Source organism: Myxocyprinus asiaticus, chromosome 29 (assembly GCF_019703515.2).
Source record: "Myxocyprinus asiaticus isolate MX2 ecotype Aquarium Trade chromosome 29, UBuf_Myxa_2, whole genome shotgun sequence".
Taxonomy (NCBI): domain Eukaryota; kingdom Metazoa; phylum Chordata; class Actinopteri; order Cypriniformes; family Catostomidae; genus Myxocyprinus; species Myxocyprinus asiaticus.
Genome location: NC_059372.1, coordinates 44063735 through 44075946, shown reverse-complemented (window position 1 = coordinate 44075946; position 12212 = coordinate 44063735). Strand labels below are relative to the sequence as shown.

The following is a 12212-nucleotide window of genomic DNA, read 5'->3' as shown; positions in this document are numbered from 1 at the left end:
CCCATGTGTGCTTCGAAGTCATAACCATTAATGTTTTTAATCGAGCAGTGTGAAATCGTTACCTTTCATTGTAGATGATCTTTCAGACAGTGTGTGAATTGACTTTGAACCCCTTTACAGACTCGCAGACATAAACAATTGATTTCTTCTTAAAATCTTAAAGAGCTCTTCTGATGCTGATATGAGCTGTTAAGACCACAGATTTCTGATATATGTATGGAAAATGTCCTCAAAGTAGTTTATTGCTTTCTGCACCTGATTGTAATTTATTTAATCAAGTGTACCAGGAAAAATGCATTTAATTTATTTAAATAGTACAGATGAGAATGAAATGTGACCGTCATGACAAAGAGTTTACACATAATGCAGATGACCTTTGTGGCCAGTGCCTACCTTACATTAGATATTCTCATACTTAAACATATATAATAGAAGTCCACATCAATCTAATATTCAGTAAGAGAGAGAAAGATCATTGACAGCAGTTTTCCATTCCAGGACAGAGCATCACCAAACCTTTTCTGTAATGACCTTCAAGTTAGTCATGCGGTTGAATGCAGTGCAGTAATGAAAGGGAATCTTGTCTTGATATGATGCCCAACAGGAAAAGACACTTAATGCATGAGCCGGGCAGGAGGTGAATGAAACTGCCCTGACTGAGGTAAGGCAGGACGGAGAGAGGAAAACTATAGGCTACAGTCTTTTACTGTACTAATATTAATAGAGTGGACTGTTTGATAACTCGCAACATGCGCTGCATTATTATTAAGTGAAATTCAGAAGAGCAACACTTTTCATCTGGCCAAAATTTAGTTGAAATTTGTTATTTCATCCAGTGAATTGTTGCACAATATTTTGTATAATTTTATTATCGAAATCATCTTGTTAATGTTGTATTATTAAGAAGTTCCGTGCTCAAGTTCAGCTCAGTCAGCAGCATTTGTGGCATAATGTTGATTACCACAAAAATAATTTTGACACATCCCTCCTTTTAAAAATAAAATGAAAAGTAAAAATCGAGGTTACAGTGAGGCACTTACAATGGAAGTAAATGGAGCAAATTTTTGGAAGTTGTGTTTTGTTTTGACGATTATAGTTTTATAAAAGCACACATGAATTATTCTGTTAAAACTTGAGTATTATTTGAGCTGTAAAGTTATTTAAATGGTTGTTTACCAGGATTGCAGGCGCACGGCTTATTATTTCTGTCATGTGGCTATGCTTTTGAAACTGAGTATTTTAATGTTTACAGATTGGGCCCATTCACTTCCATTGTAAGTGTCTCACTGTAACCACATTTTTGCTTTTTGAAGAAAAGGAGGGATGAGTCAAAATAAATTTGTGGTAATCAACATTATGCCACAAATGCTGTCGACTGAGCTTAACTTGTATTGAACCCGGAATATTCCTTTAATAATTTCTCAGGTATAGTTCAAAATAAATAGCATCTTTTTTTTTTTTTTAGCTCAAAATTATTTCAGGCCAAAGATGTTCATTATATGGATAATGTTATAACTATTTCAACAACTGCTTTTTCTGTATGAAAAGGCATAATTTTTGAAAGTTTAGCAGAAGGAATATGTTGGAAAAGGTCTAATTGTGGGAAAATGTGACAATGTGAAAAAGAAAGACTCCTTATGGTACACAGATACGTTGTTACAGTTGTTTCAGTGGTGTCCTGAACATTAGAAATCTACTTGCATTTGTGTCAGGTGTTAGTGGTCCATTTAACTAATGATGCCAATAGGGGGAGTAATTGCAAAATAATTTTCACTTAAATGTTGTTAATTCAAGTGTAAAACGTTTTTATCTTCATTAAGAGTTATTATGTGCCATTCTTAAAGTAGGAGGGGCAGGAAAATCATACCTTTTCAAAAATCTACTGTATAACCTTATCTAAAGCACCTGCAACCAACTGCAATCCTCAGTTTTACTAGCTTACATTTCTAACAACATCAAAATAAACCAGACTGATTGTTCCCTAGAAGATTTAACTGAAAATATACTACATTTTATGTTTGGAAACACTATTTTGATGCTAAAGAAACTGATGCTTCTCCTTACCTAGAATGCATTAACTTTATAAAAACACTACCTTAAACATGAGTAATGCTGCAAATGAATTCAACTGTTTGAAATAAATGTTTTAGATTTGTTAATTATCAAAATCCAATTTTTACATGTGTTGTCAGCCCCATTTTCTGCAGTCATGACTCCAGTCTACTAAGAAAATAATGTCACGTAATCCATAAATATAATTTTTATACTGTGCTAATTTGGTAATCAAACCTTTCTTATGGTTGTAAATGGCTGTCCTGATCAATGAAGTATGAACATCACAATTCAGTGTGTTTTTTCAGTTGCTGAAGTATTGAGTACACTTGCATTTCTTGCCAGTCCCTTTACACTTGCAAGTCACATTTTGGTTTTAAAAATAACCGAAAAGAAACAGATTTCTCTAAAAATTCATCAGTCTATTGTTCTTTGAGATGAATGCTATTCTATGCACTACTTTCTTGAAAGAAAAAAAGCAAACTGGATCTGACCAGGATAGGGAAAGAAGTGGACGGCCTAGATACACCACAACAAGAAGACAAGACAATCTAGTCTGAGAAATAGACTCCTCACAGGTTTTAAACTGGTAGCTTCAATGAACAGTACATGCCAAACACCAGTTTCATCTGTAACAGTGAAGAGAAGACTCTAGGATGTTGGCCTTTAAGACAGAATCTCAAAAAGAAAGCCACATCTGACACTAAGAAGAAACAGATACAATGTGCAAAGAACTTAAAGGAGCAGTATACCCAAAAATGAAAATAAATTCATCATTTACTCATCCTCATGCCATCCCAGATGTGTATGACTTTCTTTCTTCTGCTGAACACAAGCAAAGATTTTTAGAAGTATATTTCAGTTCTGTAGGTCCACACAATGCAAGCGGATGGTGGCCAGAACTTTGAAGCTCCAAAAAGCACAAAGGCAGCATAAAAGTAATCCATAAGACTCCAGAGGTTTAATCTATATCTTCAGAAGTGATAAAATAGATGTGGGTGAGAAACAGATCAATATTTAAGTGTTTTTTACTATCAATCTCCACTTTCACATTCTTCTTTTGTTTTTGGCTATTCACATTCTTCATGCATATCGCCACCTACTGGGCAGGGAGGAGAATTTATAGTTAAAAAAAAAAAACTTACATTTTGATCTGTTTCTCACCAACACCTATCATATCACTTCTGAAGACATAGGTTTAACCACTGGAGTCTTACGGCTTACTTATATGCTGCCTTAATGTGCTTTTTTGGACCTTCAAAGTTCTGGCCATTATTCACTTGCATTGTATAGACCTACAGAGCTGAAATATTTTCTAAAAATCTTCGTTTGTGATAAACAGAAGAAAGAAAGTCATACACATCTTAGTAAATGATGAGAGAATTTTCATTTTTGGGTGAACTATCCCTTTAAAGATTTGGTGGTTAATGATTAGAAATGAGCATTATGGACAGATGAATCAAAGTTTGAGGTGTTGAGCTGTTGTTGGAAAAGTTTGATCGTAAGGTCCATTAGAAGTGTTCTACAAACAAATTACATTTTTGTGAAATGCTGCAGAAAGGAATGAAACTTCATCTGAAGATCTAATAAATTGACTGCTGAATATATGAGGTGACATTGCTGCAAGTGGAGGATTCTAGGATGAACAAAGTTTAAAGAGTACAGCATTTATTTAAACAGAACATTTAATTTATTACATTTGAAATGGGTTTACTGTAATACTTGATGAATTGAATGCACCCTCAATTAATAAAATAACCATTTTCTTTCACAAACATACAAATATGTTTACAACATTTTTTTTCCGGGATCCTGTTGATATTAGTTCCTTTTATATGGACTGTGTTAATCAGATGTACAGATGCTTTTTAAAAACTACATTCAAAACAAATCTGCAATTTTTAAATAAAAGTAATATGATCAACTTGTCAATGTTTCTACCTTTCCTTTTAAACTGAACTGAAACTTCACTACTATCTGTTGCATACCATAAACATATTCTTTGTTAATTATGTAAAAATATAAGCTATTTGTGTAATCATTTAAAAAATGTTAATAAATATGTTAATTATTTTTAATTTAATGGGCTGTTCAATTCAAAACGATTTTTATAGCCAGTTTGGTCTAAAAAAAAAAAAAAAAAAAAAAAGATACAGCTCCAGTAATGCATTTGAGATTTGGCGGAACACGCCCAGATATATAAGCAACAGGCTGAGGAGACAATAGTCAGACCGGCACATTTCTTCTACCTGCGCCACAATGCTCACTGAACACAGTCTGGATTCATCCTGAAGTCTTGGACAGCGGGATCTGTGTGTCCTGGAAAATTATACTTACTGGAAATTTGCTTCAGATTGACTTGAGTTACTAACAGACTGGATACTCACAGTAAAAGTTCACTTTGTCTTTACCATTGAGTGAAACGATTAGAGACCATAATGAGCCGAAAAACACGACGCTGGATATTTCGCATTTTCCTCTGTCTCGGAATAATATACTTGAAAATGGGGTGAGATGATGAAAAAGGCATAAATGCAAAGAACAGCATAATGTCTTTTATTTTTTCTCTCCTGTTGGAATAGTATATTTCCACAGTCTGTCCTGCATTAGCGAGTTTTGTTCTGATTTTAAGTCTGTGTTTAGAGATTTAATTAGGAAATTACATTTGCAAGTTCTGCTTTTCGCTCTGTAAAAGTATTTAGCTGGGTAACCTAATAAATGTACTTTAGTGGCAACTAAATTAGGGTGAATTTTACTAAACCTGTCAAGATGTCCTGGTCCTATTTTACTCCAAAATCAAAAGAAACAAACAAGAAATCGTACTTTGCATAGGCCTTTCATAAGATTTTTTACAGTGTGACATTAATGTCATAACAGTTATACAATGCGGAAAAAAGAGGTTATGATAGGCTATTATTTTGTATTTAAATTTTAAAGTAACCAGTTCATACATCGTCAGTTTTCATCTATAGACCTACACCATCCCTTGGTATACTGCCTTTCATTTTCGCTGATTTTTATTAAAACAAAAACACACAACTGCATCTTTTTCCTACTATAATCCAGTTGCGGTGTTGAGAATCATCGTTGAAAACATTTGGAATAGTAAACGTAAAACGTCCAGACGTGTTATACGGAAATTACAGGCTTATCTTAATGTTCCCAAATGTAGTCTTCATTCACTTTATGTAATTTAATATAATATATTTTTTTGTATTGATTTGGTGTTCATTTTCTTGACAGGTTTCTTGAGAATCAGAAGTTAGTGCTTTTATTACGAAAAAAAAAAAAAAAAAAGGAAAAAAAGACAAAAAGATTTGATACGACGGAATAAATCTGACTACATTAGGTTACAGAAACAAAATCATTTTGAATGGCTAAACTGGTAGAAACAACTCTGTAGGTACAACCTGCATGTCAGAGTCTGGTGCGCACCTCGCAGGGCTCTCTGGGAATGATCGGACCGCCGTTGGGCGCCTCCGATGTGCGCTTGCCGGTGTGCATTGGCCGTCAGGTGCCCAGAGAGCCCAGCGCTAAAATAAAGCAAAGGATGCACCAGATCATTCTTTCCTTGTCTTGAGATTTTGGTGCATATGTCTGGCATTATGAGCTGTATCTCTTTTTAATTAAAGCCATAACATGTATTTTGGCCAGCAACATGCCTCCATTTTTTGCTCAATTGTGCAAGTATCTCGTTTACTAGTTGTTCTCTGGTCAATTGTAGAGGGTTCTCTACTGTATTGGCGCTGGGAGCGAGCATTATATGCAACAAGATCCCCGGACTGGCCCCCCGACAGCGGATCATCTGTCAGAGCCGGCCGGACGCGATCATCGTGATTGGAGAGGGCGCTCAGATGGGCATCAACGAGTGCCAGTTTCAGTTCAAAAGCGGCCGTTGGAACTGCTCCGCGCTCGGCGAGAGGACCGTCTTCGGAAAAGAGTTGAAAGTGGGTATGTTGGAAATCTGCACAAGCATGTCTAAAACAATATGAAAATATCGCGGAAGTAGCCTATTTACCATCGTGGTTACAAATTATTTGGTTTGTTTAATCTGAGGTAAAACAGTTACCTCCTTTACTAGTCACAGTTTGCTCGACATAAAGATCGACCGGTGAAGATTTCCGTGCCACATGCCAGAGATGTCTGGCAGATGAGATATATGAGCGCATGTTTTTTTTTATTTTTTTTTACCTGGGGTTATATTGCGCACCAAAGCATCGTTTTAAACCATACAAACCTTTCATTAATGATTCAAGCGTGGGGAGGTATCTCTTAAAAATAAAGCTTCTTCAATTGCTCTTTGCTGCAGCACCTATTCATAAGATAACCCTATTCTTATCAAGAAACATGTTGGGCTGTATATGGTTCTTTGGAAATTAAAAAAGTTTTTAAAGGAGTATTCTAGGTTCAAAACAAGTTAAAGGTGCACTTAATAACTTGAATTTGTCATCTTGGACTTACACTGACACCTAGCGGCGTGTATGCAGCATCATTCACACACAATCATTTTCAGTTTCAGATGCCATTATAGAAACTCACTATTCATAGGCAGCCATTATTAATTTAATCCATCAGTGATAGTGTCCAATAACAGGATGGATTGGATTCCTCATCTCATGTGATTGGTCATGATTTTATACATATGTTTCAAAATGACTATTATTTTTTTGTGGAGTAAAACTTTTAATCAGGAAAAAATGACTGTGAACCTTTAAGCTCAATCGACAGAACTTGTGGCATATTGTCGATTACCACCAGTGTTGGGTGTATCAGATTGCAAAGTAATTCGTTTCTGTAATCTAATTACTTTTAGTCAAAACATTACATTTAAAATTCTTGTAATCAGATTACAGATACTTACTTTCATTGAAAGAAATTACTTTTAAGTATATCACTTATGCCAGTGGTTCTCAACCCTGTTCCTGGAGGCCCCCCAACACTACACATTTTGGATATCCAAAATGTGCAGTGATGGGGGGCCTCCAGGAACAGGGTTGGGAACCACTGGCTTATGCTAAAGTAATATGCTACATTTAAAATATGAATTTATATATGTCTGTTAGTGTTTCTGTGACAGCTGAAGGGTGTGTAACAATGAACGAGGAGAAAATATAGACATTTTGAATTTGAATGGAAAACCAAAAACTCTTCTAGGAAAACTGATTTAGAAAGTAACGTAAAAGTAAAATGAATAGTAATGTGATACATTTAGATAAAGTAACCAGTAAAGTAATCTGATTCAATTTTTGGAGATGTAATTAGTAATTTGTAGTGGATTACTTGTTTTGAGTAACTTGCCCAACACTGATTACCACAAATATTAATTCTGACTTGTCCCTCCTTTTCTTTAAAAAAGCAAAAATCTTTGTTCCAATGAGGCACTTACATTAGGTGGGTTTCCATCCAACTATTTTTATGCACATTTTGAAATTGCGCATAAGAAATCCTAAATGGAAAACTTGACATTCGAATAAACTTTCTAAATTCGCATAAAATTTAATGCGCTAGGAGGAGGTGGATTTTCTAGAGTTTCACATTAGTTAAAATGTGCATTAAAGTGATGGAAACGGTTTATTAGCAAAACGATGACATGTTTTAACTATTTGTGTTAAGAGTGTGTGATAGCTTGATGTGACTAGCCCACCGAAATGTCTGACCTTGGCACATAATTCTTTGAACATAGCGCTTGTCATTCGGAAGTGTTTAACCCAAAACTGGTCGATAAAGCGGGTCCTCACAATCCGCCAGAACAGTTTTGAGAGCAGGTGCTCCCAGGTATGCGGAGACTGGTGGTGTGTGGGCATCGCAGCTCTTTCAGCCCACATTATATCAGATATTATACTTATTCTGCAGTGTCTCGTGAATGCATTTAATAAAATTAGATACATGCTCCAATCTTGCAAATAAAACTGTCCCCAAAGCAGGCAGAGGTCATTCAGCTGCTCCATCATGACGAGACGGCTCATTCATGATAATGCGCATTACGTAGTGGATGGAAACACGCAACAATTCATATTTTTTTAAGTCGAATTTTTAGAAATACACATAAAAAATGTTAAACATTTTGGATGGAAAACCAGCAAAGGGAATCCGTAAATGTTAAAATACTCACTTTTTCAAAACTATAGCCACAAGATGTAAACAATATGCGTGTTAACATAACACACATATCCCAAAGAAACAGATTTAAACAACTTTACAGCTCAAATATTAATGTAAGTGCTTTTGTAAAAGTATAAGCTTCACATTTCTGTCTTTAAACCCTTCACAAATTGGCCCCTTTCACTTACATTGTAAGTGCCTCAATGTAACCTTGATATTTACTTCTTTATTTCTTTTTTTCCAAGAAAAGGAGGGACGATCAACATTATGCCACAAATGCTGCTGATTGAGCTTAACTTGTATTGAACCTGGAATATTCCTTTAAAGTTAAATTATAGGTTCTTTAGATCAGTGTATTGGTTTCTGGGTTATTTAAATTGTCAGTATACATTAGTAGATGGTTTTCTAAAGAACTAGAATGTGAAAAGGTTCAGGCTATAAAATATGATTAGGGCCCAAGCACTGAAAGTGCGGGCTCTGTAGTGCCCCCTTGAAAATAGGCATGTAAGGGGGGCTCTGTAGCACCCCATTTTCACCTACAGTCACCAAAATTGGTACATATATAGTTCTTCAACTTTCATACTCACAGTCATTAGCTCCGCCCAACAGGAAGTCAGCCATTTTGGATTTTCTGAAAATCGCAGGCTCTGAACTTTTAAATACTCCTCCTAGGGGATTCATGTGATTGGCACCAAATTTGTGCAACATCATGCCAAGACATTGTAGGTGCTAAATTACGATCTGATTTTTGATATTTTGAATGGTGTCACCATGGCGAAGCAATACATTTATGGCGAAAAATGGTAAACAGGAAGTGCCTTATATCTTCTGTGTGCATTGTGTGATTTTGATGAAAATTCAGCTGTACGTTTGGTAATGAGGGCTGATCACATTTATGCAGCTATTATGGGTCACAGTCATAGCGCCACCAACTGGCAGCAGGAAGTATGGCACTTTTAACAGACTTGAAATAGCCCTCTTGTGTTTACATGTATTGCTTCAAAATTCTTTAGAATAGTGTCAAGACACTGCTGATGTAAAATTGTAAAGGAATATTTGATAGCTTAAATACTGTTGCCATGGCAACACATTAATTGTTATTATTCCTTTCATCCTATTTTTGGGTGTTTTTGAGGCGCTTGACATTTCATGCAAATTTGCACACACATCAGAGTTGTTGGCAATTAGGGATGGGCAAAATTTCACTTATGGGTGTGTAGGGGGGGGCTCTGTAGCACCCCCATTTACACCTACAGTCACCAAAACTGGTACATATATATTTCTCATCAAGCCATACAAAATTATGCCAAGACACTGAAGATGCTAAATTGTGAACAGATTTTTGATATATCGAACTGTGTTACCATGGCGAGGCATTAAATTAATGGTGAAAAATGGGAAACACGAAGTGTCTCATTCCGTGTACAATGTGTGATTTAGGTAAAAATTTAGATGTATGTTTAATCTTGGGGGTAATCGCGTGGATGTGACTATTTTGGATCACAGTCGTAACACCACCACCTGGAAGCAGGAAGTGTGGCTCTTATAACAGACTTTAAAATAGTCCTCTTATATTTACCCAAATTGCTTCAAAATTATTTAGAATAATGTCAAATGCCACATGCACGTGTCCACCTTGGATTGTTTTCCGAAAGCCACCAGGTGGAAATGGACCCATGGTGATTGGGCCCGTCATCGCTGCTTGCAGCTACAGTTGAAGTCAGAAGTTTACATACACTTAGGTTGAAGTCATTAAACCTAATTTTTTAACCACTCCACAGATTTCATATTAGCAAACTGTAGTTTTGGCAAATAATTTAGGACATCTACTTTGTGCATGACACGAGTAATTTTTCCAACAATTGTTTACAGACAGATTGTTTCACATTTAATTGACTATATCACAATTCCAGTGAGTCCGAAGTTTACATACACTAAGTTAACTGTGCCTTAAAAGCAGCTTGGAAAATTCCAGAAAATGATGTCAAGCCTTTAGGCAATTAGCTTCTGATAGGAGGTGCACTGAATTGTAGGTGTACCTCTGGATGTATTTTAAGGCCTACCTTCAAACTCAGTTTGAAAAATCAAAAGAAATCAGCCAAGACCTCAGAAAAAAAAACTGTGGACCCCCACAAGTATGGTTCATCCTTGGGAGCAATCTCCAAACACCTGATGGTACCACGTTCATCTGTACAAACAATAGTACGCAAGTATAAACACCATGGGACCACGCAGCCATCACACTGCTCATGAAGGAGACGCATTCTGTCTCCTAGAGATGAACGTAGTTTGGTGCGAAAATTGCAAATCAATCCCAGAACAACAGCAAAGGACCTTGTGAAGATGTTGGAGGAAACAGGTAGACAAGTATCTATATCCAGTAAAACGAGTCCTATATCAGCTCAGCAAGGAAGAAGCCACTGCTCCAAAACCACCATAAAAAAGCCAGACTACAGTGTGCAAGTGCACATGGGGACACAGATCTTACTTTTTGGAGAAATGTCCTCTGGGCTGATGAAACAAAAGTGTAACTGTTTGGCCATAATAACCATTGTTATGTTTGGAGGAAAAAGGATGAGGCTTGCAAGCCAAAGTAGTGATCATCCCAGCAGTGATGGGGGTGGCAGCATCATGTTGTGGGGGTACTTTGCTGCAGGAGGGACTGGTGCACTTCACAAAATAGATGGACATCATGAGGAAGGAAAATTATGTGGATATATTGAAGCAACATCTCAGGACATCAGCCAGGAAGTTAAAGCTCGGTCGCAAATGGGTCTTTCAAATGGACAATGACCCCAAGCATACCTCCAAAGTTGTGGCAAAATGGCTTAAGGACAACAAAGTCAAGGTATTGGAGTGGCCATCACAAAGCCCTGACCTCAATCCAATAGAAAATTTGTGGGCAGAACTGAAAAAGCATGTGTGAGCAAGAAGGCCTACAAACCAGACTCAGTTACACCAGTTCTGTCCGGAGGAATGGGCCAAAATTCCAGCAACTTATTGTGAGAAGCTTGTGGAAGGCTACCCAAAATGTTTGACCCAAGTTAAACAATTTAAAGGCAATGCTACCAAATACTAACAAAGTGTATGTAAACTTCTGACCCACTGGGAATTTGATGAAAGAAATAAAAGCTGAAATATATAATTCTCTCTACTATTATTCTGACATTTCACTTTCTTAAAATAGTTAAAAATAGTGATCCCTACTGACCTAAGACAGGGAATGTTTTCTATGATTAAATGTCAGAAATTGTGAAAAACTGAGTTTAAATGTATTTGGCTATGGTGTATGTAAACTTCTGACTTCAGCTGTATGCTTCCTGTTTTAACCTTTTTTTTTTTTTTTTAACAGTGCAGTCCCCTTTTAATACTGAAATCCATCCTGTGAGGTTGATATTCACATCTTTTTTTATGCCTGTATCAGTGTTTGGGTTGGTATTTGCAGCTTGAAGAGTTTTTCCACAGGTGTAAATCACAGAGCATGAAAAGATGTCAACTGAGAAAAATGCACTTTTACTTTGGCAATCCTAACTGCTTAAATATATGGCAGAACTACCGTGTCAGTTTAGAAAGTCTGAAGTCTTGCTCAGGTGTATTTAACTAAAATTGAGCAACTTGAAAGTGCAATATTGTGTGAAGTGAACAAAGATGTACATATTTGACTACATTACCAATCAAAAGTTTGACTGAATTTATGTTCTCATAGATCTCAAACACCTTTTGATCTAAAAGCTTTTGCTTAAAATCTTTAAGATTCATTTTAAAGACAAATAAAAAATTTCCAAAAATGAAATGAATGCATTTTTTTTTTCATTATCAGATGTCCAGCGTACATGTGAAGTCCTTCAGTGCTGTTTAAAAAAGCATCTCAGGATGAAGCTGATGTGTAGCAATCTACACAAAGACTTGATACTTTGAAAAACTAAAATTATCATTTAGACTTGTTTAACTTGTTTTGGTCACTACATAATGTTATTTCATAGTTTTGATGACTTCACTATTATTTTAAAATGGAAAATAGTACACTACCAGGATAGTACAAGCTTTTAGTCAACCCT

The 12212-nt window shown here is 36.1% G+C and overlaps 1 protein-coding gene across 4 annotated transcripts in view; it reads left to right on the top strand.

Moving 5' to 3' along the window:
• The first annotated feature begins 4296 nt into the window (after nt 1-4296).
• The window catches only part of LOC127419800 (protein Wnt-7a-like), a 67850-nt gene continuing 59934 nt past the window's right edge, over nt 4297-12212 (top strand). For 2 of the 4 annotated variants that reach the window (XM_051661546.1, XM_051661543.1), the window contains exons 1-2: nt 4297-4561; nt 5777-6003. In XM_051661546.1, the coding sequence (XP_051517506.1) occupies nt 4491-4561; nt 5777-6003 (298 nt within the window). In that variant the 5' untranslated portion in view covers nt 4297-4490. The remainder of the gene's footprint in view (nt 4562-5776; nt 6004-12212) is intronic. The other 2 variants (XM_051661545.1, XM_051661544.1) reach the window with 2 other exon arrangements.